This window comes from Eulemur rufifrons, chromosome 8 (genome assembly GCF_041146395.1).
Source record: "Eulemur rufifrons isolate Redbay chromosome 8, OSU_ERuf_1, whole genome shotgun sequence".
Lineage (NCBI taxonomy): Eukaryota > Metazoa > Chordata > Mammalia > Primates > Lemuridae > Eulemur > Eulemur rufifrons.
In genome coordinates, this window is record NC_090990.1 from 123966618 (window position 1) to 123992555 (window position 25938).

At 49.7% G+C, this 25938-nt stretch overlaps 1 protein-coding gene across 1 annotated transcript in view; it reads left to right on the forward strand.

The window, feature by feature from the left end:
• Window positions 1-5968: 5968 nt before the first annotated feature.
• RXRG (retinoid X receptor gamma) overlaps window positions 5969-25938 on the forward strand; it is a 43570-nt gene continuing 23600 nt past the window's right edge. Inside the window, exons 1-2 of the mRNA XM_069479118.1 lie at window positions 5969-6244; window positions 22608-22855. Of these exons, the coding sequence (XP_069335219.1) occupies window positions 6196-6244; window positions 22608-22855 (297 nt within the window). The 5' untranslated portion in view covers window positions 5969-6195. The remainder of the gene's footprint in view (window positions 6245-22607; window positions 22856-25938) is intronic.

Consider the following 25938-nt stretch of genomic DNA (forward strand, 5'->3'; position numbering starts at 1 on the left):
CTTATCAAGGTTTATAATGATATGTATGTATCTGTGGCTTTTTAAAAAATGTCTATCTCCTCCATCAAACTGCATAAGCTCCACGAGGTCAGGAAGACGACAGATATTTTTTCCCGTAGGATATCCCCATCGATTGACAGATTATAAGCTCTCAATAAAGAGCTGGCTGAACAATAGATGAATAAATGAGTAACAGCAAAGAGAAAAAACAATACATAGGAAGATCCTCCCCCCCCCCCCCGCCCCCGGGCACACATATGTAGGGTGGAAATATATCACTAAGGAGAGAAGAGTCATGTCTGGTGAAAGACACATTTGGCAGGAGTCAGGGCTGGGGACCTGGCTTTTACAGCCATTTCTGTCACTACCTAGTTGTGACACCAGATCCAAAATCCAATTTGGTAGAGTGTCTTTTCCTCTCCAACTTCACGGCCTTCGTCTCAAATTCCTCATTTATGAGATTGGGATCATAAAGCCTGCCCTACTTAACTCTACTATTTGGGAAAACACATTGGAACCTAATATACTGTTATGTAGGTAAAGTACTACAAAAATATAAAAAATGTTAATGCATAGCTTCAGTGTGGGGATGTCAAATGAACGTTTGGTCTTTCCTTTGTAGCACAAGATATTGTTTTATATCACCATTGGTGAAAAGAAAAAAGAAGGCCAGAACTAAAGCTATATCCTTTGATTACCAGGGTGAACACAAGATATTATTGGCTGAGTTTGGATTAAACATACCAGTGAGGCCAGGCATGGTAGCTCATGCCTGTAATCCTAGCACTCTGGGAGGCTGAGGCAAGAGGATAAATTGAGCTCAGGAGTTCAAGACCAGCCTGAGCAAGGGCGAGACCCTTCTCTACTAAAAATAGAAAAAATTAACTGGGCATGATGGTGTGTACCTGTAGTCCCAGCTGCTTGGGAGGCTGAGGCAGGAAGATCACTTGAGCCCAGGAGTTTGAGGTTGCTGTGAGCTAGGCTGATGCCACAGCACTCTAGCCTGGATGACAGAGCAAGACTCTCTCTTCAAAAAACAAAACAAAACAAAACAAAACAAAAAAAGCATACCAGTAAAAATGCATGCCCTTTTCATTTACTCAAAGGCACTAATGGCTTTAATAAAAGCAGAACATATTATTTAAGAGGGCTAGATAATTAGCCTTGACAAAAAGTAAGCCCAGAATTCTTATGAATGCATTAGCTGATTTCTACCAGGGATGCTGAGCATTTGGTCTTTCACTTGGCATCCTAATGAGAATTCGGTAACCACTGGAGACACGCGGGGACTACAATCAGTGGAGTTGTTTGGGAAGGGCTTAGGTTAGAAACACTGGCCACTTAGGATAATGTTGTTATGTCAATAATGGTCTTAGACAAGACACAGTGGTGCTAAGCATAAATGCAGATTGAAAAGAAAAGCCACAATCATATTTCTTGAACTTTAGGCGATGTTTGTGGTTTGTTATGGGATGTTAAACCGTATGGAAGATATCACCAAGAAAGAATGCTGGGGTGCTCTTTGGTATATTGTTTTTGGCATATATTAAGCATATCAAACATTTTTGATGCACAAATATTTATTGTACACCCACTGTGTGTTCTAGCATTTATGTGCTAAATGGAAGACGTAATACATTATCACTGTCTTTGAAGAGTTAACAATCATGTTATAAAGACAAGATATATTCAAAGGAAAGATAACCATTCAGCTCCACTGCCCTGGGGGTGCTGCACGGCCACACGTGTCAACTGTCACCTGAACATGTCGGGACAGCAGTCTGAGATGTCGGTTCGTGGTGTGCTCTTGGCTGAAGAATGACCAGACACACCGAAAGCAAGGTGAGCACAAAACGGGGTTTAGTGAGGGCAGAAAGACAGGATTATAAAGCAAGAACAAGATACATTCTCCACAGATGACAAACGACCCCCTTGTCATAACAAAAAGGCCTGGGTCATGGTCTGGGGTCTTGAATTACAGTGTCTGTGTCGGGCCCTCCTTGTGGTTCAAATATCACCATGGAACCACTTAGATGGACGGTTGGGAGTCACAGGACCTGAGTCTTACTACGCATGAGCATCTCCCATGAGCCTCTCTGAAAGTCCATTTGAGGGGATGCACAGCAACGTAGATTTAAGCTAATGACATGATAATTAGCCTTAGGTCGTCCTAGGTCACCTTCCAGACCCCATTGTACCTGTGCTGCTTGGCCTGCGGGCTACAGAATCCCCTGCATTCTTTTGCAGTGGGAGCGCTAAGTTCTGATTGGCAGATTTGTAGGGCCTTCCCTCCTCCCCAAGATGTAGTCAGGGCTCAGGCCCGGGGCGGTGTTCCCAGGAGGGGCCGGAGTTCCCTGGCTGTCTGCCTAGCAAACACGCAGGCAATACGTTTTGTCAGACTTAGGTTAGGGGAAGATCTTTGTGGATGAGTGTGGTCTTTGTGAGAACAGAGCTGGGACTTGAGTGATAGGTAAGAATTGGCAGATGAGAAAAAGTAAATGAGAGGGAACAACGAGCCAAAATGTGGAATGAACATACCGTGCTTCCGCAGTGGGCAAAACAGCCAGACCAGAGGGGACCATCAGAGAAAGGGAGGGAAGAAAATCAGAAAATATTAATTTTTTTGCATATATTTTACAAAGAAATTGTATAGAACTTTGCAGTGTAAAAATGAGCACGTGGCCGGGCTCTGTGGCTCACGCCTATAATCCTAGCACTTTGGGAGGCTAAGGCAGGAGGATTGCTTGAGGCCAGGAGCTCAAGACCAGCCTGAGCAAGAATGAGAATCTGTTTCTACAACAAATAGAAAAAAATTAACCAGACGTAGTGCTGCACACCTGTAGTCCCAGCTACTCGGGAGGCTGAGGCAGGAGGATCTCTTGAGCTTGGGTGTTTGAGGTTGCTGTGAGCTATGATGACGCCACTTGCACTCTACCCTGGGCAGCAGAGTGAGATCCTGTCTCTAAATACATACATAAGTAAATAAAAAAGCACGTGCTCAATTCTTATACTATGTGATTCACAAAACAAAAACCCAAACGAGAAACCTCAGGGAGGCAAGTGGCTTGGGTACTGCTCCCGGAGAATGAGTGAGCTCCGCCAAGTTCAGGCCGAGGGAGGGTGGCGGAGCTGTGCGTGTCCTGGGCCTCCTGGTGGCTGCCCCAGAGCACTTTCCTCCACAGAAAGCTCAAAAAGTAGGTTGAGATGCAATGGGGAAGCCTCTTCGTGGCAGGTTAAGGAATCTGGTTTTTATTCTGTGAGGAAGAGAAGTAGACAACGTACCCAAGTTAGCAAAAGGAGAAAAAAGTAGAGTCTACCACAAATAGCCAGTGATCATCTTGACACTGACCTTGGGCAAGGCTCTAGAGTAGGCTTTTTGAAGAATGGTTTTGAGTACCTGAGTACTTGAAAAAACTCTTGCAAGCTCAGGCTCACCAAAATCCCAGTTTGAATTCCTCACTTCCTTCTCTGGCATGCGTACGATGGAAAACTGCAGTTTGTAAGACACTTGCTTCAGAGGCCACCGGGGAGAAAACGGACGATTATAAAAGGGTGGGTTGGTTTGCATTCAGTTTTAAAGTTGAAGGAGATATTGGAACTCATCTAGCTCTGCTTCCTTGCTTTACAAATGATAAAAGGAAATGCGAGGTAAAATGACTTGCTTAAGTTTACGTCCTCCTCCTCCACCCCATCATCATCATCATCATCGTCATCATCATCATCGCCATCATCATCATCATCATCATCAAATTAGCTTATACATGTGAAGCACTTACTATTTATCTGGCATATTCCAAGTTATTGATAATGTGTTGACTCATTTAATCCTCACACTAACCCTATAAGGTAACAAAGGCCCAGGGAGATGCAGTGACTTGCCAACACCATGAGGCTGTGAGCAATGGAGCAGGGACTGGCACCCAGCAAGGCAGGCTGGAGAGCTGGTGCTTTCTCTATAGATACAGCCTTTCCAGGCCGCAGAACTAGTAAGCAAGTAGCAGAGCAAAAGTGTCAAAGGCACTAACGAATGGAGTTTGTAATGACGTGTTGTCAGATGTAGTCTTTGCTATGTCCTTTTCAACATTGTTGTGAATGAGTTGTGTGAGACATGGAAAGCCGTCCATCCAGTTTTCAGAGGTCATGAAATGGGGGTAGGAAGAAGAAATACACTGGACAAAAAGAAGCAGGATCCCAAAAGATCCGGGATGATGAATGAATCAAAAAAATTTTCATTTCAGAGGAATATAGGAAGTATTTCACGTAGGCCCTCCAACCGATTGCCCAAGAATGGGATGAAAAATATGTATAAGAGAGAACACAGCTCGGGGGAAGGCAGGGTGGGAAGGCTTTATCAAGTTGTTCTGCATGAATTAACATGCAGAGCTACCCAGAAGCTAATGCACCAGGTGAATTGTCCTGTATTCTGCACTGTTTGTGTCCACCTGGCTCTCCACCGATGCTCTGAGACCCAGCTCCCAGTCCAGGGAGGCTCCCGGCTCCTTGCTGACAGCCTGGATCTTCCTCCCTTCTTTCGAACATGCTGTTACCCTGGCCCCCATCTTGGCCTCCTCCCTCTTGCCTTTTTTTCGTAGTGTTTGTTCTGGGTTCTCCTAGCATTTGAATCTTTTTTTTTTTTTTTTTTTTCCTGTTGGGCTCTGATTTGACTTCTCTCTCTGCCTCATTATGTCCTGCGCGGCATCACTTTTTATCCTTGTTCCAGCTCCTTAGAGCTCAGCCCATGACACTGGCCCTCGGTGGGCATGTGGACAGCACCCCCATCACTCCGCCAACACACACACCGTGAGGAAAAGATGTGGACTGTATCTGGAGCATTGCACCCGAGTCTTGCCAATCCCCTTCCTCACCATGAGGGTGTCTGTGCAAACTGAGGTACATTATTAGAAAAAAGGACAGGTTGTGAATAGACTTGAACACTCGGCGATACTTGGAATGACTGGAAGAGCCGGAAATGCCTAAAGAAAGTGAGATTATGGGCACAGCAGATCCGTCTCAGACTTTGCAGAAGACCCCACAGGCCTCTCCGATGAGTAGCCTAGAACCTGCGGGCAGAAGCTGTAGGGAAGAGAGGCAGATTTCAGCTCTGTAAAAAACTTTTTCATGGTGAGAGCTATCTAGCGTTGGCATGGTAAAGTAGTGAGCTCCCCGTTATTGGAGGTATTCAAGTATAGGCCGAGCAGTGACTTGTCAGGAAAGCTGTACAACAGACCCAAGCATCCCATGGGGACTTAGACTCTTTGATCTGTAGGTCAGTTCTACACCAGGGGGTCTCTGCGTCAGTGAGGCCCCAGTGGTGATTTTGAACAGGTGGCATGGTGACAGTGGTACCTAAAATGAACGCATCCCTCCAGCAAAACATCAGAGAATGACTTCCATGTCTCCCTCCCTCCCCCTGAGTTTCCCGTGTGCCCGAGCTCTGGCTCCCACTGTTGGCGCAGACACTCGCTTCTGGCCACCAGAGCAGGAGAGGCCCGGCCCACACCCGAGGGCTGCTCAATTTCGGTTTCCCGAAGCCGGAGCCGGCCTCACCCTTTTCTAACCTCGTGCTTAGCAAACGGCTCTGCTCTCCCGTGGCCCCTGCCCCAGCCGCTTTCACAGATCAAACACCGAGCGCACGGGACAGGTGGGCGCCGGAGTGAGAAAGCGCGTGTTAGAAAACCCCACTGATTTAGAGGGGTGCGAGTCGAGGAAGAGGCACCTGAAGAGTCTTCCCACCCCTGCCACCTCCCCGGCTCCTGAGCTACTCGGGGCTGTCATCCATCGATTGGCTTACTAGATAACAGATCGTGCCACCCGGTGGGGACCTCTGGGGACCAGCCGGGAGGTGGAAGAGTCGCACGCAGCAGCCCAGCCCCGAGTCGCTCACACCAGCAACAGGACCCGGAGCAGCGGCAGCGGCGGCGGCGGTGGCAGCAGCGGCGGCGGCATTACGCGCGATTACTGACAGGCGCCAGCTGCCGCCGCCACCGCCGTCTCCAGCGCGCTATGTGGACGCTCCGCTCCGCAGGCAGATTCCTGACTAATCCCGGAGGGCTGGCCCAGCCCGCGCCCCCCGGCTGCTAGGCAGCGATGACCGCTGTCGCCAGCCCAAGTTGAAGGAAGCCCCGCGCTGCCTGGGAGCCGGGAGGGGACGAATCCTTTGGAGGACGCACGGGAACATGAACTGAAAGAGTAAACATGTATGGAAATTATTCGCACTTCATGAAGTTTCCCGCAGGCTTTGGCGGTGAGTAGCTCGCTCGGGCTTCGCGGTGTGGACCTGCACGGAGAGACCGGGGGGAAACCGGGGTCGCCGATAACCGGACTGGTGTCGAATTAGGAGAACATGCGTTTGTGTGCACACACGGCGTGTTTCCCTGTGAGCGCGTGTGTGCATTAGTGCGCGTGAGGGAGAGGGAGAGGGGTCCGTGGGTGCGGGCACGCCTGCATGTCAGAAAGGGGACACGGGGATATGCCAGGGAGAGTGTCTTCCTAAACCAACACGCTTGAGAACGTGTCTGAGACAAAGCTAGAATAAGAGCGTTGCTACAACGCAGTGTGTTTGCGTGGGTGTGCGAAGTGGAAGAGTTAAAGGGAAATTACTATGATATTCCCATTATCCAACTTGGAATGAGAAAAAAAAATGTGATTAAAAAGGTTTTGCCTATGGTAAGTGTTCCTGGGATACTTTGCAACAAGGGCATGGCTGTTTTACTCAAAAGCAGATTTCCCTATAATTGGGTTTTTGAAAAGAAAACATAGTGCTTTAATTTGCTACAGCGTTTTGCTTTCTCTGTTTTCTTCCCCTTTGATTTGCTAATAGCCTCTTCTCTCCTCCCCTGCGGCTGCCCCCGTTCTCTCGCAAGGGTCGCTGTCACTTCCACTCCGGGGGGTCGAGGTCTGGCGGTGGGGGGTCTGGGGGCTTGGAGAATGGGGGAACTGAAGACCCAGCTGCCACGACAGGCAGGGCAGCCCAGTGGCACTTCACAGCGGCTTCCCAACGCTGGGGCCACGGGCTGCCTTAACCCCCGGGCACATCCCTCCCAGGGGTCCCTCTGTTCAGTGACAGAGCAGCACAGCCGCCCAGCTCTAGTAAATGGAACTAACAGCTGACCAGCTGGCCTCTGGCTCGTCAGTTGGTGGCACGTAGCTTATGTTCTTGGGAGCCAAGCGGGTATTCTGGCAGGCGAGACAAAGCAGAAATTCTTGTAAGGTCTTGAGAACCGAAAAGCCCCTGCTCTCCTGACCTCCTCTGTGGACAGCGAGCCAATTCACCCCAAGGCTTGGGAGTGAAGCGAGGCTCCCGGGCCGGGCGGGGGCTCTGTGGGGCACGGTGGAGCTGCAGAGCGGAAGGGGTGCCTGCCCAGGCGGCGTCAGACCCGGGAGCCGCTCACGCACTCTGGGTCCGCTGGGCAGTTTATGTGAGTCAAGCACGGTGTTAGGCACTGGGAGCACAAATGCGAATGAGACACAGCCTCTGCCTTTTGGACGGGGGGCAGGCTTGGTACACGGACACGTTATCGTACTGCGCGAGGTGTGTAATATGGAAGGCAGGAGGAGGTTGAACTTGCACCCCCGGGTAGGGGGCCATGGAAATATTCCAGAGATAATATTCAAGTTATTTGGGCCAGGCTGATGACCCAGTGAGAGTGGTGGCCGATGCCGTGACCTGGCAGTTCATGGTTGGGCCCTGGGTGTGAAAATCCTCAACTCCCATCTCAGTCCCATTCAGAGCTGAGAATTGCTTTTTCCTTAATATCTGAGTTCAGTTGTTAGGGAAACACGCTCAGCCTCAACCAGATTCTCGGGACCCCCAAGGTCTGTGACATTATGGCTTCGTTAATGCCAAAGAGACCCTTGGAGACAGTTGGGGTGAATAAAAGGGTTGAAGGTAGAGAGATTTAAGGAGAGAGCTAAAGTAGAAACTGGAGAAAGAAGGTCTAGTCTAAAATTCACCCGGGGCTGCTTGCTGGAATCTTGGAATGTTAGCAGCCTAATGACCTTACAGAGCATCTTAGACCTCCCATTTTACAGATGTATAAACTGAGGCCTAAAGCGGGACAAGGACTAGTCCAAGTTTACGTTGGGCTGAATTGCAGAGCACTTCCAGAAAAGTCTCTGACTCGGGATTATAATAGTATTGCTTTAATCTGATATAGTGAAAACGGTGTGGGTGGGGAGGGGGCAGGGAGAGACAGTGTGCTGAGTTTGCGTCCCAGATTTTTACTTACTAGCTGTGTGACCTTAGGCAAGCCAGTGAACCTCTCTGAGCCTCATCATCTTTCTCTCTAAAATGGGATTTATGATCTCACCTCATCCTTGAAGTGTGAGAAATAAACGAGCTAGCACATGAAAAAACAGCGGCTATAGTGTAGTCCATGTACATGGTGCCTGATACAAGTTAATATTTACATTCCCTCCCTTTTGCTCAGGTACTAACATGCAAATTAATTAAAAAATCAGATATTTCTGGGTAATAATGAATTAGAAATCTGGATGGGTAAAATCAAATCCGCAAAGACTCACGTATTTTGCTGGCTTAGACTTTCACCGTGGTGGGGGCTCTGGTATTGAGTGCAAGTAGGTTTCAGATGGAAGGGAACACAATGGTTTCCTGCCAGCCCTGGAAGGAAATAGTTCGGTATAACATGGGGAACTGGAGGGGAAAGCGTCACCGAGGTTGTTTAAACATCGCCCTCTCATGCCACTTCTTGCATTTCTGAGGGAGGAGAACAATCATCGTGTTTGGTTCTGCTAATGATTTCCATTTTGCTTGCATGTGCCAGTTGGGAGGCCTAACCGTGAGCCAAAGGGTTCCAGCCCTCTGCAGGGAGGTCTGCCTGAGAACTTGCAGTGAGGAGGGAGAGAGGGACGCAGGAGGACCCAGGGCAGGCACAGGGGCAATGGGAGGATTAGAGTGGACGTCACCTGCAGCCTCGAACTGCCTTTGTCCCAAGGCAGCAAGCTGTGTTGCACTTACTAAATGATTTGGTGTGTAACCCCCTGCCCTTTTACATGTCGGCAAATGGAGCCACAGAGGGCTGCTGTGGTTTGTGTGAGAATCTCTAGGGAAGCAATGTCACCCCTGGGAAATACCTCCTGGGATTTGTGTCTGGGGCTGTGCTTACCAGACATCAGAGCCTCACCCGATCAGCGAACACAAGACTGGTCCAACTGGACAAAGGGTGACCACCTGGGTGGCAGCGGCCACGCCAAGGTGCCCACTCCCCTGGCTCCAGGCCCTGCCCTGCAACAACGAGAGGATCCTTCTCTTCTCCTTCTCTGCCGAGTCCTGGCTTTGCCAGCTGCTCAGTAAGAGATTTGTTTTCCTGGGATGAGACAGTTGCTGCCTCTTAGAAGATAGCAAAACAAAGCCTGTAATCCCCTCATCCAATTGTGCGGTAATCCTCAGGGTGAGGGGAGATCAGGGAGGAGAGCACTTCTCTCATCTCACTTAACGAGCACACTGACACTAATGCCGGCTACCACTGTAAGCACTTTACCAGCCTCGACTCACTTGATCCTCGTAACAGCCCTCTGAGTAAGTGCTATTATCGTCGTTATCACACTCCCTTTATAGATGCAGAAACTGAGGCACAGAGAGGTGAAACAACTTGTTTAAGGTCTCAGGGCTAGAAAATGGCACAGCCGAGGACTTGAACCCAGGCGGTCTGGCTCCCGAGTTCATGCTCTGCTGAGCTGCCTCTCCTGGCTTCTGTGAGTGGCACACTTTCTCCGTGGAGCTGGGGTGAGCAGCTCAGCCCCTGGAGGGGTTTCTGGAGGCCCAAGCCAGCCTTAGAATCCAGGCCCAGCACTGAGGGGTGGCTGCAAACACAACGGCGAGCCACTGAGGAATACCCCGCAGGATGGTTTAGGAGCCACTGAGGAGCAACAGTGACCTCTGGAGAATTAATCGGTGGCTTCTCCCGGGGACCTACTGGTCTGTAAGAGTCCTGCCTAGTTGACCCTGACCATTCGTGTAGAATATTCCCTTTTCCACCCGAGGAGGGCCACAGAGGATTGGCTGAGTTGGAGGTGCTTGCGTATGTGTGTGAGCACATGTGTGCATATGCTAGAGCATATTTTTCCCTCCACAGACGTGTGGGTGGCGAACTGGAACCTACCACGGTTGTAAGCGGTTTGGCTTCATGTAGGAAGGAGTAACTGTTTATGAGATTTAGGAAGGAACATAATTAGTATAAACTATGTTCTGAAACATTTACAATCTCACCAAGAGATAGAGAGCTGAATAGCAACTGGGGGAAGAAATTGTGCAAAGAGGAATCCAAATGCTCCACCTTTTCCTTCCCCTCATTATGTAGCTTCTGCATCTGCGGGGAATTTAGGCACCAGCACTGGGTGGCCGGCGCGCGAGGGGCTCCCGGAGGAAGCTGGTATTTTCTCCTCTTACTTGAAAGCAGGAGACACAGAGGCCCAAGGAATGGAACTTTATTTTCTAGAATGCCTGGGTTTGGGTGGCTCTCATGAGATGGACTCGGCCCTGGCTTAGTGATCCTCACAAAAGAGTGAAAATACAGGCCGAGCATCCGTACTCTGAGAGCCTGAAATCTGAAATGCTCCAAAATCCAGAACTTCTTGAGTGCGGACATGTTGCTCTAAGGAAATGCTCATGAGAGCATTTCGGATTTTGGATTTCCAGACAAGAGATGCCCAATATTCCAAAATCTGAAAAAATCCAAAATCTGAAACACTTCTGGTCTCAAGCATTTTGGATAAGAGATATTTAATCTGTATTAATTCATTTCATACCTACACCACCACTTGAAGGTCCTATTATATAATCCTACAGATGCAAAAACTGGAGAAATTAAATAATTTGCCGAAGGGAACAGGGCTAGTAAACAGTACCAGTGGCATTTGAAGCCAGGGAAAAGTAGCAGTTCTGGATTTTAATTCCAGCCCCACCGTGCGCCATACTGTACAACCCTGCAAATTCTTCCAGCAGGTACCTAGGATGGCCCTTCCTGCCCCTTCCAGACCCACCTCTTGGCTTCTCTCAGGATTTTGACTGAGGGCCTTTCTGACTAGGACACCTCTTCCTACTCTGGCCCCTCACAATTCGAACCCCAGCTCTGGGTCCCTTCCTCGGGGCACCCAGCCCCATCTTCCCTCTCCTCCTTCCACACGGGAGCCACTCAGACACCAGGGTTTAGCTAATAGGCATCGCTTGTATTTGAATTATTCTCAGCATTTTCAAAAGCACTTTCACATAAACCTCTGGGCTTCGCAAGCACCCTGAGATCAAACGGGAAGGTAATTTATACTTGTCTTACTGGTGCAAAGCTCTGCATTTTAACAGATGTGGAAAATAAGATGGTAGACATTCAATTCCTGGTGAGTGGAGGGGCAGAAGTAGAAGCCTCCTCTACTCCCAAAGCCCTGTCTGGCTTTCCCAATGGGGAAAACCTAGGAACCCGTGGAGAGTGAAGAGCAGAGAGCATTTAGAAGAGACCCTCCTCCGGCCACCACCCCCCGGGGCTCAGCCCCCACCCCTCTCAGCGAGAACGTGAGGATGAAAAGACGCATCAGCTGGTGGGCGGCCACCGGGAGCAGCCTGGGTCCCCTGCAGCGGGCTGGGCCGGCCTTCTGAGCCCACCCGGGGTTCCACCTGGTTTCGTGCAGCCCCCAAAGCAGGATCTGACGGGCTGTTCAGGCTGGGGGCTGGGGATTGTTCGTCTACTGCCTGGAGGAGGGGGAGGGGAGAGTGGCATCCCCTCATCTCTCTCCCTCTCCTCCCTCCCCTCCCCCTTCTTCCCCTCTCCCTCCACCCCCGCCCCCCCCTAAAATCTGTAACGATGGAGGTAGTGAAAAGCAGGGAAAGATTGATAATCAGCCTCATTATCACCAGCATTATGTATAATTATAGCAAAACCTCACTCATTTGGATCAATTGAGAGAAAAATCAGTCTAAATTCATGACAAGTTGGCAGATTACTTTTAAATTACAATTTCATTACTTCTAAGTAACACACGTGAATAGTTTGTGTTTCAAGTACCACACGCTAATGGTTACTAAGTGGGGATTTTATAAAACCTGCTTTAAAAGACTCTTTGTAATTAACACCCCGTTAATATGCTAATGATGTTCCTACTATGCTTTTTAAATTGCTTGAAAACAGATGTATCTTTAATAGGCTCAACACTTCTCCTACCATCTTATTTGCTTAACAAACCCTTTTTGTGCTATTATTTTGTGAATGAGCAAATACAAATTAGTTCATACTATGACTGATTTAGCCAGTCCAAATTAATTATGTCACAGATTAATAAGACCACACTATTTTTGTTTAGAAATCAGACTTTTAGGACTTGAAGAACCACCTCATTTTATAGAAGAGGGAATAATCTCAGAGAGGTTGAGAGACTTTCTTAAGGCCACACAGGACTGAAGTAGCAGGTCTTCTGGCTCCTGGGTCCAAACTTTTTCCGTTCACTTCATAATGCCTCATATTCATAAAATTCTTTACAAATATATGCTATTATCCCCATAGCAATTATGGGTTCAGTAAGAAAACATTTGTTGAGCACCTGTTATGTGCCAGGCCCTGCACTGGGCACTAGAATACAGTGGTCCTTCCCGGAGGGCACTGTCTATTTCAGTCAAGCTCCAAACTGACTCAGAGTAGTCTGTAAGGCAGGAAGTTTCCCATTAGACAGATTAGGAAACTGAGGTTCAGAATGGCAAAGTCACCCTTTCAAGGACTTGCTATGAAGTGTTATGATAGATCTAGAATCTGAGTCTAGTCTAAAACAATTTCTGTCAACCTTTCTGCATGTAATTAATGGCATTTTGCTTGCACTCCACCTCTCCCACCCAGCCAAGTTACAAACCTCGCTGGTACAGATGGACATTATGCCGTCCCTAACAAATGAGAGGCGCCAGGGGATCCCACTAACAAGGAACGGCTGTCTGTCCCTTTAAGCCAGTTCCTCACGCTAGAACACTACATACTGGTTATTCTACCGAGATAAATGCCAGTGTTTGAAGCACTTGCTGAGGACGCCCCCAGTTTACCTCTTGTTCCTGAAGTCCTTGAACCCCAATTTTGTTCACTCCCTCCCAGCTCTTGAATCCGTGACCTCTGTCCCCTTCTCTATCTCTCTGGACTTCTTGTTCAGAGAGGCTCTCCCCGACTCTAACTATGGCTGAGAAGAGGGGGAAGGGACTCCGGGCTGTTCGGTTTGCCGCTGAGGATACTGAGGGGGTCAGGACTCCTCAATGTCAGGGACTCCCTCAAGGGTCTCCTGAAGATGATAGAGAAGTCATGGCTCCCTTTCTGCCTGACATCACGAGAGCCTACCCTGGAAGGATTTGCTAAAACGTCATTTTCTGAAACTGGGCTGTTTCTGAGGCAGAATCCGTATCTCCCTTGCTTCACTCCATCAGCATCTCGTGGCGTGCAGTCTGACACGTTAAGAACAGGCATACCTCCTCTAAGAAACACGTGCGTGCAGAATTCTAGCTGAATTTAGTACCATACTTTCCAAGTTTTCTATGGGAAAAGGGAATTTTATTGTGTTGACAATATTCCAGGCTTTATTTTATTTCACCCTTACACTGTGGAAGGTTAGCCTTCGCCCCATGTGGCCGGCAGCATTGAGCTATTTTACCAAGGGTGGGGGCGGACTCTCTGGCTTAGCTCCCTCCACTCCTCTTCCTGCCACCCCCGGGGGCTCCAAGGGGAACCCAGTATGAAGACCACAAACAGCCATGGGTCCTGGGCCGGCCACACCTACTCTCCAAGTGTCCTCCCCTGTAACTGAGCGGGGAGACCAGAAGATCTGCAGGCCCCTCTGTCCGGCTGTGACAATTCAGCTCGGTGACAGGGAAGCCAGAGGAAGAGCCGTGTGGAGCTGCAGTGCTGGGAACCACCGCTCACTGTAAAGCCATCAGAAATGGTCATAGAACTTCTCCAGAATGATCCCCGGGGGGCGGCAAGCCTGCTGGCACACAGCCACATCCGTGCGCCTTAGTCTACGCGTTGGCCGTGTCTGCTTTCACACTACGGAGGGTATTGTGTGTCGTTGTCACAGCGACCGTAGAGCTAGCAGAGACTAAAATGTTTACTGTCTGGCCCTTTAGAGAAAAGTTTGCCAGCCCCTTCCCCAGAGTGTAAAATCGGGTTCCACGTATCTAAATCAAGGCGGGGGTGGGGGGACCGGTGCGGTGGCTCACGCCTGTAATCCCAGCACTCTGGGAGGCCGAGGCGGGAGGATCGCTCGAGGTCAGGAGTTTGAGACCAGCCTGAGCAAGAGCGAGACCCCGTCTCTACTAAAAAAAAAAAAAAATAGAAAGAAATTAGCTGGACAGCTAAAGATATATAGAAAAAACTAGCTGGGCATGGTGGCGCATGCCTGCAGTCCCAGCTACTCGGGAGGCTGAAGCAGGAGGATCGCTTGAGCCCAGGAGTTTGAGGTTGCTGTGAGCTAGGCTAATGCCACGGCATTCTAGTCCAGGCAACAGACTGAGACTGTGTCTCAAAAAAAAAAAAAAAGAAAGAAAGAAAGAAAGAAAAGAAAAGAAAAGATCAAGTGGTGTACACCTGGCAAAAGATGTTAACCTTTCTTTTATTAGCGCCTTCGAGGGCCTGGTCCCTTAGTCATTTTATTCATTTGCCATAATTAAATGTGCTTAAACAAATGCATCACGATCCATAAGGAAGCTGTGAAGAGCATAGGGTAACAATTGAATATCTTAGTTTTTCTTACACATAATCCCCCGTTTGGGGCTTATCTGGGATCCCCCACCTCCTACCCCAGCAAGTGGCGAGCGTTGTGTCAGGGTTGAGCACAGCAGCCCTGGCACAGCGCTGCTTGGACCTGGGGCCTGGCCCCGCTCTTGACCAGCCAGGTGATCTCAGGCAGTTTGCTCGGCTTCCCTGGGGCTTCTCTTGCCCGTCAGCAGGATGAGGATGGTGATGGGAATAGTCCCTTACCTCCACGGGTCCCTGAGATTATTAAATGAGATGCTGCACGTAATCTTGGAAGAGTGCTTGGCAAACAGTAGGTGTGTAATAAACGTTGGCTATTCCATACAGGTTGAGTATCCCTTATCCCAAATGCTTGGGACCAGAAGTGTTTCAGATTTCGAATCTTTTCAATTTTGGAATGTTTGCATTATGTGTTTACTGGTTGAGCATCCCTAATCCAAAAATCCGAAATGCTCCAATGAACATTTCTTTTGAGAGTTCTGTCGGTGCTCAAAAAGTTTTGGATTTTGGAGCATTTTAGATTTGGGATTTTCGGCTTTAGGGATGTTCAACCTGTCTATGTAAAATGTTTAGAACCATGTCTGGCTCCTGGCAACTGCTCGATAAACATTAGCTATTGTTATTGTTGTCCCTCAGCAGAGGAGATGACATTAGTGTCAATTAAAGTGCCTTTGTAGGGCATCTCCTGCTGCCCTGGCTCAGCAGCCTGTCTGTGCGTTGGGAGCCAAGCAGGGAAAGGGCGGTGAGTGGGTTTCCCTTAGACAAAGAGGAACAAGCCAAGTGTCTGAACATTCTGTGACTGTTAGGCTTATGCACCGTATCCCTCCACTGGAGACAAGGAGGCTGCTTTGGTGGTGACTGTCCACCGTGGGAGAGATCAGAGTGGGACAGGGCCCCATGGTGCGCCCTTGACTCCAAATGGAGACTCCCGACTCTGAGAAATAGCAAGTCTTTAGCTCTGTCCCCTTCCCCCTGGGTGGGCATGAGCCATTATCAATGATTCATTAGGAGCTTCCATTCCATCCTGAAGAGGTTGCTAATGGGAGCGCAAACTCTCCGCCCTGCCTGGCACGGCAGCAAAGGGGTGGAGACGCCAAGCCATTCGCTCCCTTGTCTGGCCAGTCAGAAAAACGGCATCCTTGACATTTCACTTTTATTGGCTGAGGATGAGGTTGCTAAGCAACTTCCTTACCTTGGTAAGAATTCTGTAGTTCTAAGTACCCAGGCTTTTCTGTCCTCTTTCTCTCTCCCTCTCTCTGTCACGCAGGCACACACGTGCACAAGTACACACTCACACACGCGATTTGTTGTTTAGAGATTTTGGTTCTGGTAAACATCGGTGACACTGATTTCTCATGCAAATGATTTCTGTTGATAAACTCTACATCTAGTTATATACATTAATTAACAAAAAATTAATGGACCTCCTGGTCTCAGGCACCCTTGGCAGTCCTCTGAGATGGGTGTGTTTGTCTCAATTTATGGCCGAGGAAACTGCAGTTTAGAGAGGTCGTGTTCCTTGCTCAAGTTTACATGGCCGGAAGGTGGTGGAAACTTCAGCCTATTCTAGGACTTTGTGGCTTCAGAGTTCTTGTCTTCTCCAGAGCACTGTGCCCCTGAAGCCCTGGAGCCATGGCACCCACAGGGACTTGAGAACTCAGAGTTATGCCCTCTACGGATTCCCTTCACAGTTTTAGCTCCTGGTGACACTCTGAGCTTCTGAAATTACAGTTCAGAATAGCAAACACCTTCACGGTCTAAAATGGTCCAGTCGATGATGACAGGGTCCCCTCAGCAAGTGGTCCAGACCCGGACTGTTCTAGACCACCACCACCTGCACTTCTTTCTTTTCAATGCCAGGGAGCCACGTCCTACCCAATGCCCATGAAACGGGAGAGCCGGGAGGGAGCTTGGAGGTCACCAAGTGCCAACTCCTTCCTGGGGGAATGAGGCCCAGGACTATGATACGCTGCTCTTGGGTACGTTGCCAGGAAAGAGGAGACCCTCCTGAGAAACTCCACTAGGCCTTTCCCATTAAATATATTATTTTTAATAAAATCGTTGCCTGAGCAAAGAGAACGAACGCCGCAGAGTACAGAATCTGTGCATTTTCTGTGCATCCGGGCAGCGGGCATGGTTTGCGTGGCTAGAAGATGGAGAGGGTGCAGGGTCAGGGAGGAGAGTGCAGGCCCGGGAGCGGGCGAGGTGGTTGGGCTGCAGAGGCCACGTCCCTCCACACGGCGACGGGGCCGGGAAACCGTCTCAGCCCATTCCTGCTGCGGTCGTACCTCAGCTGGGTGACGTATACATAATGGGAATTTATTTCTCGCAGCCCTGGAAGCTGGGAGGTCCAGGATCAAGGCGCCAAGAGATTCGGTGTCTGGTGAGGGCTGCTCTCTGCATCTGGGATGGTGCTGCTTACTAAGTCCTTGCATGACAGAAGGGGCAAAGAAGGGACGAGTGCTGTGTCCTCACGTGCAAGAAGATGGCAGGGCCAGGCAGTTCTCCGAGGCCTCCTTTATAAGAGCGTCAGTCCCGTTCATAAGGCTGGAGCCCTCGTGGCCTGCTCACCTCCCAAAGGCCCTGCTCCTTACTACCAGGGGGTTTAATTCCAACCTGAATTTTGGAGGGACACATGCGTTCAAACTACCGCAGGGACCAAGGGGGAGCATTTGAGAAAGACTAGACTTCGGATTAGGACCAGGCTTACCCTGGGCTGAGGGCCAGACAGAGTCGACCCCGGATCAGTTGCAGCGAATGCCACTCAACCTCAGACAGGAGCCTGCCCTCTCCGCCTGGGTTGGAGGGAACCTGTCAATCTTTCTGTCCCGGTTCATAGGTTAACCGGAGGCTTGGTGAGGAAGGGAAACGAATAAGGTATAACCAGGTTTCTGGAAAACTTGTGGTGCCTTTTGGTACTGGCTATGGTTTCCACGGGGCTACAAGAAAAAAGAGCGGGAGAGGCTGACAAAAGTCTCACGGACAGGTAGGCATTACTGTCTATGGGGGAGAACGAATTCATTTTCCCACGGGAAACACTTTTGTTATAAAAGTCATTGTTTTCCAACTTGTCTAAAAGCAAAGCTATTTATTTCTAAGAACCACTGGGTCATTGTGTGAGATGAAGAACCCAAATGCATTTAGGGAAGATGTTATTTGTCTTCTTGAATTCTATTTTATTGTATAAAATGTGGTTATAAAATAGCCCCCCACTTCTGGGTTATTAACTCAACAGAAACAAATCACCTTTTCAAGGCTACTGAAAACCAGACTTTCGCTCCCTACTTCATTCTAGCTCAACAACATACTGTTGTCACCACTGCACTGAGTAGCGGAATTGCCTTACTTTTTTTTTTTTTTTTTTTGAGACAGAGTCTTGCTTTGTTGCCCAGGCTAGAGTGAGTGCCGTGGCGTCAGCCTAGCTCACAGCAACCTCAAACTCCTGGGCTCAAGGGATCCTCCTGTCTCAGCCTCCCGAGTAGCTGGGACTACAGGCATGTGCCACCATGCCCGGCTAATTTTTTCTATATATATTTTTAGCTGTCCATATCATTTCTTTCTATTTTTAGTAGAGATGGGGTCTCGCTCTTGCTCAGGCTGGTCTCGAACTCCTGAGCTCAAACGATCCGCCCACCTCGGCCTCCCAGAGTGCTAGGATTACAGGCGTGAGCCACCGCGCCCGGCCTCTTACTTTTTATTATTATTAGTAATAATAACGACGCACTTTAAATTTCAAACCACTTGCATGTCATCTCTTTTTATTTTTGAAACAACTTGTGAGTTCTTCAAAGTCCATATGGTGTATATTTTTGTGCAGGTTGATGTTCCCTAAACATCATTCCTTTGCATGCTATTTTCGTGATATTTTATATATCCAGTAGCCTCTGTCCTTAGACTTTTTATTTACTTTTATAAAAGTCTTAGAGAGCTATCTTGAGGAAGATAATTTTACACAAAAAAACGAGAGCCTTGTCACTCGCTATAAGCATAAGGAAACAGAAAACATAAATATAAAACCACTAAGTTTTTTTTATAGAGTTTGCCTACATACCACCTAAAACGTCCCTTGTCCCTGGTGGCACAGGTTCCACACCCTGGGAACTCTTGGGCTGATGAATGTGTGAACAAACTCTTATTCCTGCCTGTCCCATTGGTCTAGGCCTGGTGTCAGGCACTGGGCCAGGCCCTGGGGATACAGGGTTAAAAGGCACAGTCTCTCCGAGATCCGTCTGGAGCAGAATGCAAAGGAGTGTTGCAGGACCCTTCGGTCTGTTTTTGGAAATCGGAAGCTGGAAGGGGAGGTCGATCTCCTTCAGGGGGCTCGGCCGTGGGGGAGGGACAGCTGCCGGCCCAGTGGCATTCACGGCTCCTCACCCTCAAATCAGGGCTGGCTCCGGACTCACCTGTCACACTTTATCTCGGTAATAGACTCAAGGTGTACATTGGCCTCTCTAAATGTCACCCCCTCCAGGGCCTCAGAAGAGTCTAAAATGGTTCTTTCCAATCAGTGGCCGTCTGGAAAGGTTTTGACTTCCTTGGCTTGAGTTCTTGAGTGCTGCCGTCTTTCCTCTCCTTCAGATGAACTTTCAGCTTGAGAGCACTTCGTAATTGAGTCATCTTGTTCTTTTGATGCGGATGGTTCTCCAAATCATCTTCGCTGTCCTTGACAGCAAACACAGGCGAGAGCGTGGGCTTCAGATGGACATTGGAATCTCGGCTCTGCCACTAACTACCCAGGCAGTGCCAGGTCCCCTGCGAGGGATGGGGACACAAAAGTGGACATGGTTTTTCCCTCTCCGTTTAGTGGGAAAGACGGGGAAATAAACAAATGTGGTAATACAGTATAATAAGTGCTAAGATGTGAGTAAGGACAGACAGCTATGAGAAAACAGAAAAGGGCATCAGAGCAGACCAGGAATGCCAGGGAAGGCTTCCTGGAGGAGGTGACACTTGAGTTAGACCTGGAAGGATGAATAAGAGCTTCCTAGGCAATGGGGGTGGGGGCAAGTCATCCTGGAACGGGGAGCAGCGTGGGGTGAGATGGAGCCTAAGGTTTCTCATCTGCAAAAGGCTGAAATAGCTTATTGTCACGATGAAGAGCCAATGTATGGAAATTGTCTGATGCTACTGAGGACAAAAACATCAATGTCTGACTTGTTCATTTTAACCCCTTTGCACTCCTCTGCGGGCCCACAGCCTGTGGGTCCTCCTCAGTTGTGGTGCTTAGGATGTGGGGTCTTGGGGTTTATCTGTTTATGAGGCAGTTGTCCCTGGTAGACTGGAGCTCTGTAGGTAGAATGACAAGAAGGTCCCGGCTTCCTTGGATATGGGAGTGGCCTCTCTCCACAAGTAGCCCTTAACCAAGGCTGCAAAAGCTCCGAGAGAAACCCCACGGTGACATTTTCCCAGTGGGATATTTATGTTTAAGGGATAGTTTCCAGTTACGTTTCTGACACTCCCTGTTCTCCTCCAGAATTTGAAGGAAGCAAGTTCCTCCCTTGTTCCTCCCTGTGTGCATTTATGATATGAACTTCAATAAAATGAATGGAAACCTAAATGGGGAAAATCCCCCAAATTTAACGAAAAACAACAAAGTTTAAATGTTTGTATTTTACTCATGAACAATTATATACACAAAAAGATATAAACCACCCATTAAGTTTTACCTGAATGCGTCCGAAAATGCATTTCCAGACTTGATTTGCCTTTAAAAATTTTCTTGCAAACATCACATTGATGAAATGTTGCTTTATATCTAAGAAAATAAAAAGATTTCAGTTTTTCAATATAATTTTTAAAAATAACATAATGAAAATAAGTTACATTTGCAACTATATATATAATTCTCACATTAATAAAGCATAGAACTCCAAAAAAATAAGGAAATACTTCTTCTTTTTTTTTTTGAGACAGAGTCTCACTCTGTTGCCCAGGCTAGAGTGAGTGCCGTGGCGTCAGCCTAGCTCACAGCAACCTCAAACTCCTGGACCTAAGCGATCCTCCTGCCTCAGCCTCCTGAGTAGCTGGGACTACAGGCATGTGCCACCATGCCTGGCTAATTTTTTCTATATATATCTTTAGTTGGCCAGATAAAATTTCTTTCTATTTTTAGTAGAGACGGGGTCTCTCTCTTGCTCAGGCTGGTCTTGAACTCCTGAGCTCGAGTGATCCACCCGCCTCGGCCTCCCAGAGTGCTAGGATTACAGGCGTGAGCCACCGCGCCCGGCCAGGAAATACTTCTTAAATATTGAGCTTGCCTCTGGTTCATCCTCCCTAGTTTAGTTATATTCAACAAATAAATATGAAAAGAGGCCTTTAGATTTTCAACTGCTTTTTCAGTTTTAAAGCAGCTGAAAAAACTGTAGGAACAGAAACAGATCGATGGTGGGCTAAGAGGAAAAGGAAGGGGGAAATTTGTGATGATGAAACTATTCTATATCTTACTTGTGATGATAATTACATGACCCTACTCTGAACGCTACACTCAGCACCCACTGGTGTCTCCCCAAGGCTTGGGACAGTGCCCTGCATGTAGTAGGCACCCAAGAAATATTTGTCGCATGAATAGTGAGCCATAAAAAGTCAGGCACATGACTTAGCTCCGCTCAGTATCGTATCTGCGTGGCCCGGTGTCTGACTCCCGGTAGGCATTTGAGAATCGGGTAGCTTCTGCAGCAGGCCGTGCTTGCTGACCACTTAAGCCTCTCACTCTCTGCCCACGTGGACAGCGCGGGTGCCGTGGCTGAGCCAGTGCGGCTCTCATGCACACGGTCTCTCTGCATCTGTCCGTGCAAGCCGGCTGTGCCGGGATCCAGCGCGGAGATCCAGGCTGGGCTGCCCGACCGTGTTCTCTAGTCTCCGCTTCGCTGCCGCAGGTCATGGAGTTATAGGTCCTCGCTTCTGGAGAGAATGTTCCACGCTGGGCTCCCAAGATGACAGGAGGGTCCCCTCCTTCTGTTTCAACTTGACTTTGCTACTGGCTGCAGGGGAACGTGGGCTCAATTTATCCGAGGACAGTGGCACCAGATGACCACCTGGCCGAGCTTGCCGTTGTGTCCGTCCTCCCAGAACTTGTTGCACAGACACTTGAGGCTGCAATGTTTTGTCCTCAGAGGCAGAAACAGTCTCTGGCAGGCCTGTCTGCGCTGGCCTTCCTGCACTTAGAGCCACGTCCAGCCCTCCCAGCCCTTCTCTGAGTACTAGCTATCCCTGTGCTGTAGAAACGGGCAGAAAGGAAGCTTGTGGCATGAAGTTTTAACAGATACGGGAAGCCAGGTGTGCGACAACAGCCACTGCCTTCCCCGTTGTCATCATCACGGTATGGGGCCCCCGACAGCAGGAACCGTGTTGTCCTTGGCTCCGAATCCCCGGCACCCAGCACCTTAATAAATGTTCATTGCACGTGAGGGAATGGATTTCAGCCCTGCTCCAGTTCTCCGAGCAATGTGAGTTAGAGGCAGGGAATTCCGGGCAGCCTGGGCACCCCTCGCTCCACGCCCCATGCCGGGGTTTGGTACTGACTCGCCTTCCCTGTCTGGCTGGCCCAGGCCACGGTTGCCCAGGCCTCGGGGGTCTGTGGGCTGTGCCCCTCGCTGCACTTGCTGTGGATCCAGCTCAGCCCAGAGCGGCCTCCAGGCAGAGAGAGAACGAAAACATCAGTGGGGATTTCTGTCCTAGAGCAGGTCCTCTCTTCTCTCCGTCCCTTTCGTGACTTCATACTACAGCTCGGTGTAGGTGTGAGCACCTAGGTTCATGGGTGTGCAGGTGCCAGCTAAAAGGAGCATGCAGGAAACAAAAACAGGGGCAGGGCTGGGCCTCTGTCCCCACAGGTCCCCATTTTGTGTTCCCCAACCTCCTGTACTCTTCTTCTCCTTGCAGGCTCCCCCAGCCACGCTGGCTCCACGTCCATGAGCCCATCGGCAGCCTTGTCCACAGGGAAGCCAATGGACAGCCACCCCAGCTACACGGACACCCCAGTGAGTGCCCCACGGACTCTGAGTGCAGTGGGGACCCCCCTCAACGCCCTGGGGTCTCCATATCGAGTCATCACCTCTGCCATGGGCCCACCCTCGGGAGCGCTGGCAGCCCCTCCGGGAATTAACTTGGTGGCCCCACCCAGCTCGCAGGTAGGTGTCCTTCCTCTCCGGGCCTCGCCAGCCTCCTTAAGTGGTTTCACCCGGGCTGCTCCTGGCGCAGACCTGGCACTCAGCAGGTGCTTAGCGTGTGCTTGCTGGAGGGATGGGACTGTCCCTGCAGACGTCCCTCCTGTGGGGCCTTCGTTACGTGTGTCCTCGGGCTGAGCGGTCCCGGGGAACTGACGGTACAGGAAACTGTGACCACAAGGCAGCCTCTCTTATGGTTTTGATGGTTCAGCTCCGGCTGTGGTTTCGACATCTTTCAGGGCTACTTGTGTCATCAGTGGGGCCAGCCCTCTTTATTCTTCTAAATTCAATAATGAGTATTTACTGAGTCACTGAAGTGCCACGTGCTCTTGTAGAAATTATCAGGAGCTGACAACTGAGAGGAGAAAGAGGCAGGTACCGCGTATGGGTAAGTCTGGAACAAGGCAGACTATGCTACATACATGCTGTCTCTGAGACTGTGGACGTCAGGAAGAAAATTTGCCATAATTCCAAGTGCCTTCACTGTAATGGAGAAGATGCACGCGTGGCAGACACCAGGCTGCTGTTCCGTCAAGCCTACAGGACGGCCAGATGCCGTTACTTCCCCCAGCAATGCCACCCCAAGATCATCATCCTTCCTCTCTTGTAGGTTGGCTGCTGCTGCAATAATGCTGCATAACAAACAATCCCCAAATCACCAGGATCTGCAAAAACAAACACTTGTCATCTCACTCCCAAGTTTGCGTTAGGACAGGATAGCTCTGCTTTAGATGGTGGGTGAGCTGGACTTGGCGGCGGACGCCTTATGGCCCAGCCTAAAGGAGCAGCAGCTACCCGGGGCGTGCTTTTCTCATGGTGTCTCACAGCAGTGCAAAAGGCCAAACCAACTCTGGAAAGCACAGTGAAGCCTCCGCTCACGTCATGCCCACAAATATTCCATCAGCCTAAGAAAGCCATATGGCCGATCCGAACATTGAGGGGTCAAGGGAATAGGCTGTGTTTATCCCAGTGGGAAGTACTACAAAGACTCAATGCAAAGGATGTGAAGAACTAGGCAGAGGGAAGAATCAGGAACAATAATCGCATCTACTGTACCTTCCTCTCTCCTTACGTAACAGCCAGGGCCCCCACAGCTCTGACCACCAGCACACCTAGCGGCAGAATTGGTAGGTCCTTATCGTGGTTAATTTTATATGTGAACTTGACTGGGCCAGAGGGTGCCCATATATTTGGTTAACCATTATTCTGAGTGTTTCTGGATGAGATTAACACGTAAACATGCAGACTGAGTAAAGCAAGGTGCCCTCCCCAATGTGGGGGCCTCATCCAATCAGTGGAAGGTCTGAGCAGAGCAAAAAGGCCGACCCTCCCCCGAGTAAGAGAACGTTCCCAGCCTTCGAATTAGGGCTTCATTTTTTCCTGCCTTCCACCTTGAACTGAAATGTTGGCTCCTCCTGGGGCTTGAGGCTGCCAGCCTGCGGGCCGTGCCGTCGGCTGTCCCTGGTCTGCAGCTTGCCGCCTGTCCCAGTGGGTCTGGGGACTTGGCAGCCTCCATAATCACGGGACACAGCTCCCTGTGATAATTCTCTTAACAAATACACACGCAAGCGCACACGCACACATATCTCCTACCGGTTCTGCTTCTCTGGAGAACACTGACTAGTACAGTCTTGAAGCCTCCTTTGAGTTTGGTTTTGAAGAAGAGGCAGGAGTCCCCTCGTGTCAGCATTTTAAGCTACTACAGAGAGACCTTCAGAGACCGTGCCTGGAGTCCCTTCTGAGAAACCTCACGTGCCAGGGGTCTGTGGAGCCACAGAATATCAGAGCCTACAGTAAGGACTTCACAAATGGATTGCCCCAGGGGTTAGATGGTGTGGAGACAGCCTTAGGGGTCCCCTAGCACAGGGAGGGCACAGGTGAGCGAATAAGGGTGCGTGTAAGTCAACAGGGCAGGTGAGGACCGGGGGGCTGTCCTGCTCCCTTGAAGCCATTCAGATTCACAGACTTTTTTATTTTTTTATTTTTTTATTTTTTTTGAGACAGAGTCTCACTCTGTTGCCCGGGCTAGAGTGAGTGCCGTGGCGTCAGCCTAGCTCACAGCAACCTCAAACTCCTGAGCTCAAGCGATCCTCCTGTCTCAGCCTCCCAAGTAGTTGGGACTACAGGCATGCACCACCATGCCCGGCTAATTTTTTCTATATATATATATTTTTTAGCTGTCCATATAATTTCTCTCTATTTTTAGTAGAGACGGGGTCTCGCTCTTGCTCAGGCTGGTCTCGAACTCCTGAGCTCAAACGATCCGCCCACTTCGGCCTCCCAGAGTGCTAGGATTACAGGCGTGAGCCAACGCACCCGGCCTGATTCACAGACTTTTAAAGCACTCCCTGGGCCAACTGAAGCACTTCTGTGGGTCCTCTTTGGCCACACATTTCCACCCCCGTTTCTAGTCTAGCGGTCCTCACCTGTAGGATCTTTTTCCGAGTACACATTTCTCCCCATCCCGTATTTTGGCCCTGGTGCAGGCTGCCGGAGCCCCACAGGGGACTCTAACTGCCCCAGCCCTGCCCATTTGTCCTGTCCGACCCTTCTGCCACAGATGAAGGGACAAGACTCGGCGAGCCCAAATAATTTGTCCGGCCTCACACAGCCAGGCCCCACAGAGCACGGTCGGGCCCCACGGCATCAGCACCCTGGTCTCCTGATCTCCAGCCCTGTGTGCACCGAGTGCTGTGACGTGTGCTGACTTCAACAGTGACCCCAGCGACCCCAGCCGCTTGGCTGCCAAGGACTAAAGGATGGGTGATCAATGCTCCCCAGGAATCTTGTAGGGGAGGTGGCCACATCACACAGACAAACTGCAATGCAGTGTTGTATGCGCTGTCGTAGAGGTAGGGGAAGACCCTGAAGGGAGCAGAGAGAGGGGACCTATGAACTGCCCAGTAATATATTCCTTGGCCCCAGTGAGAGTGTCAAACTGCTCGGAGCAGTGGGGACAGGCTGGGTGACGGGCATGCATTTATGCCACGCCCCCCTGCTGGACTCAGCAGAGGTGCTGAAAAGCTGCCCTGCGTAACGTACGGGGC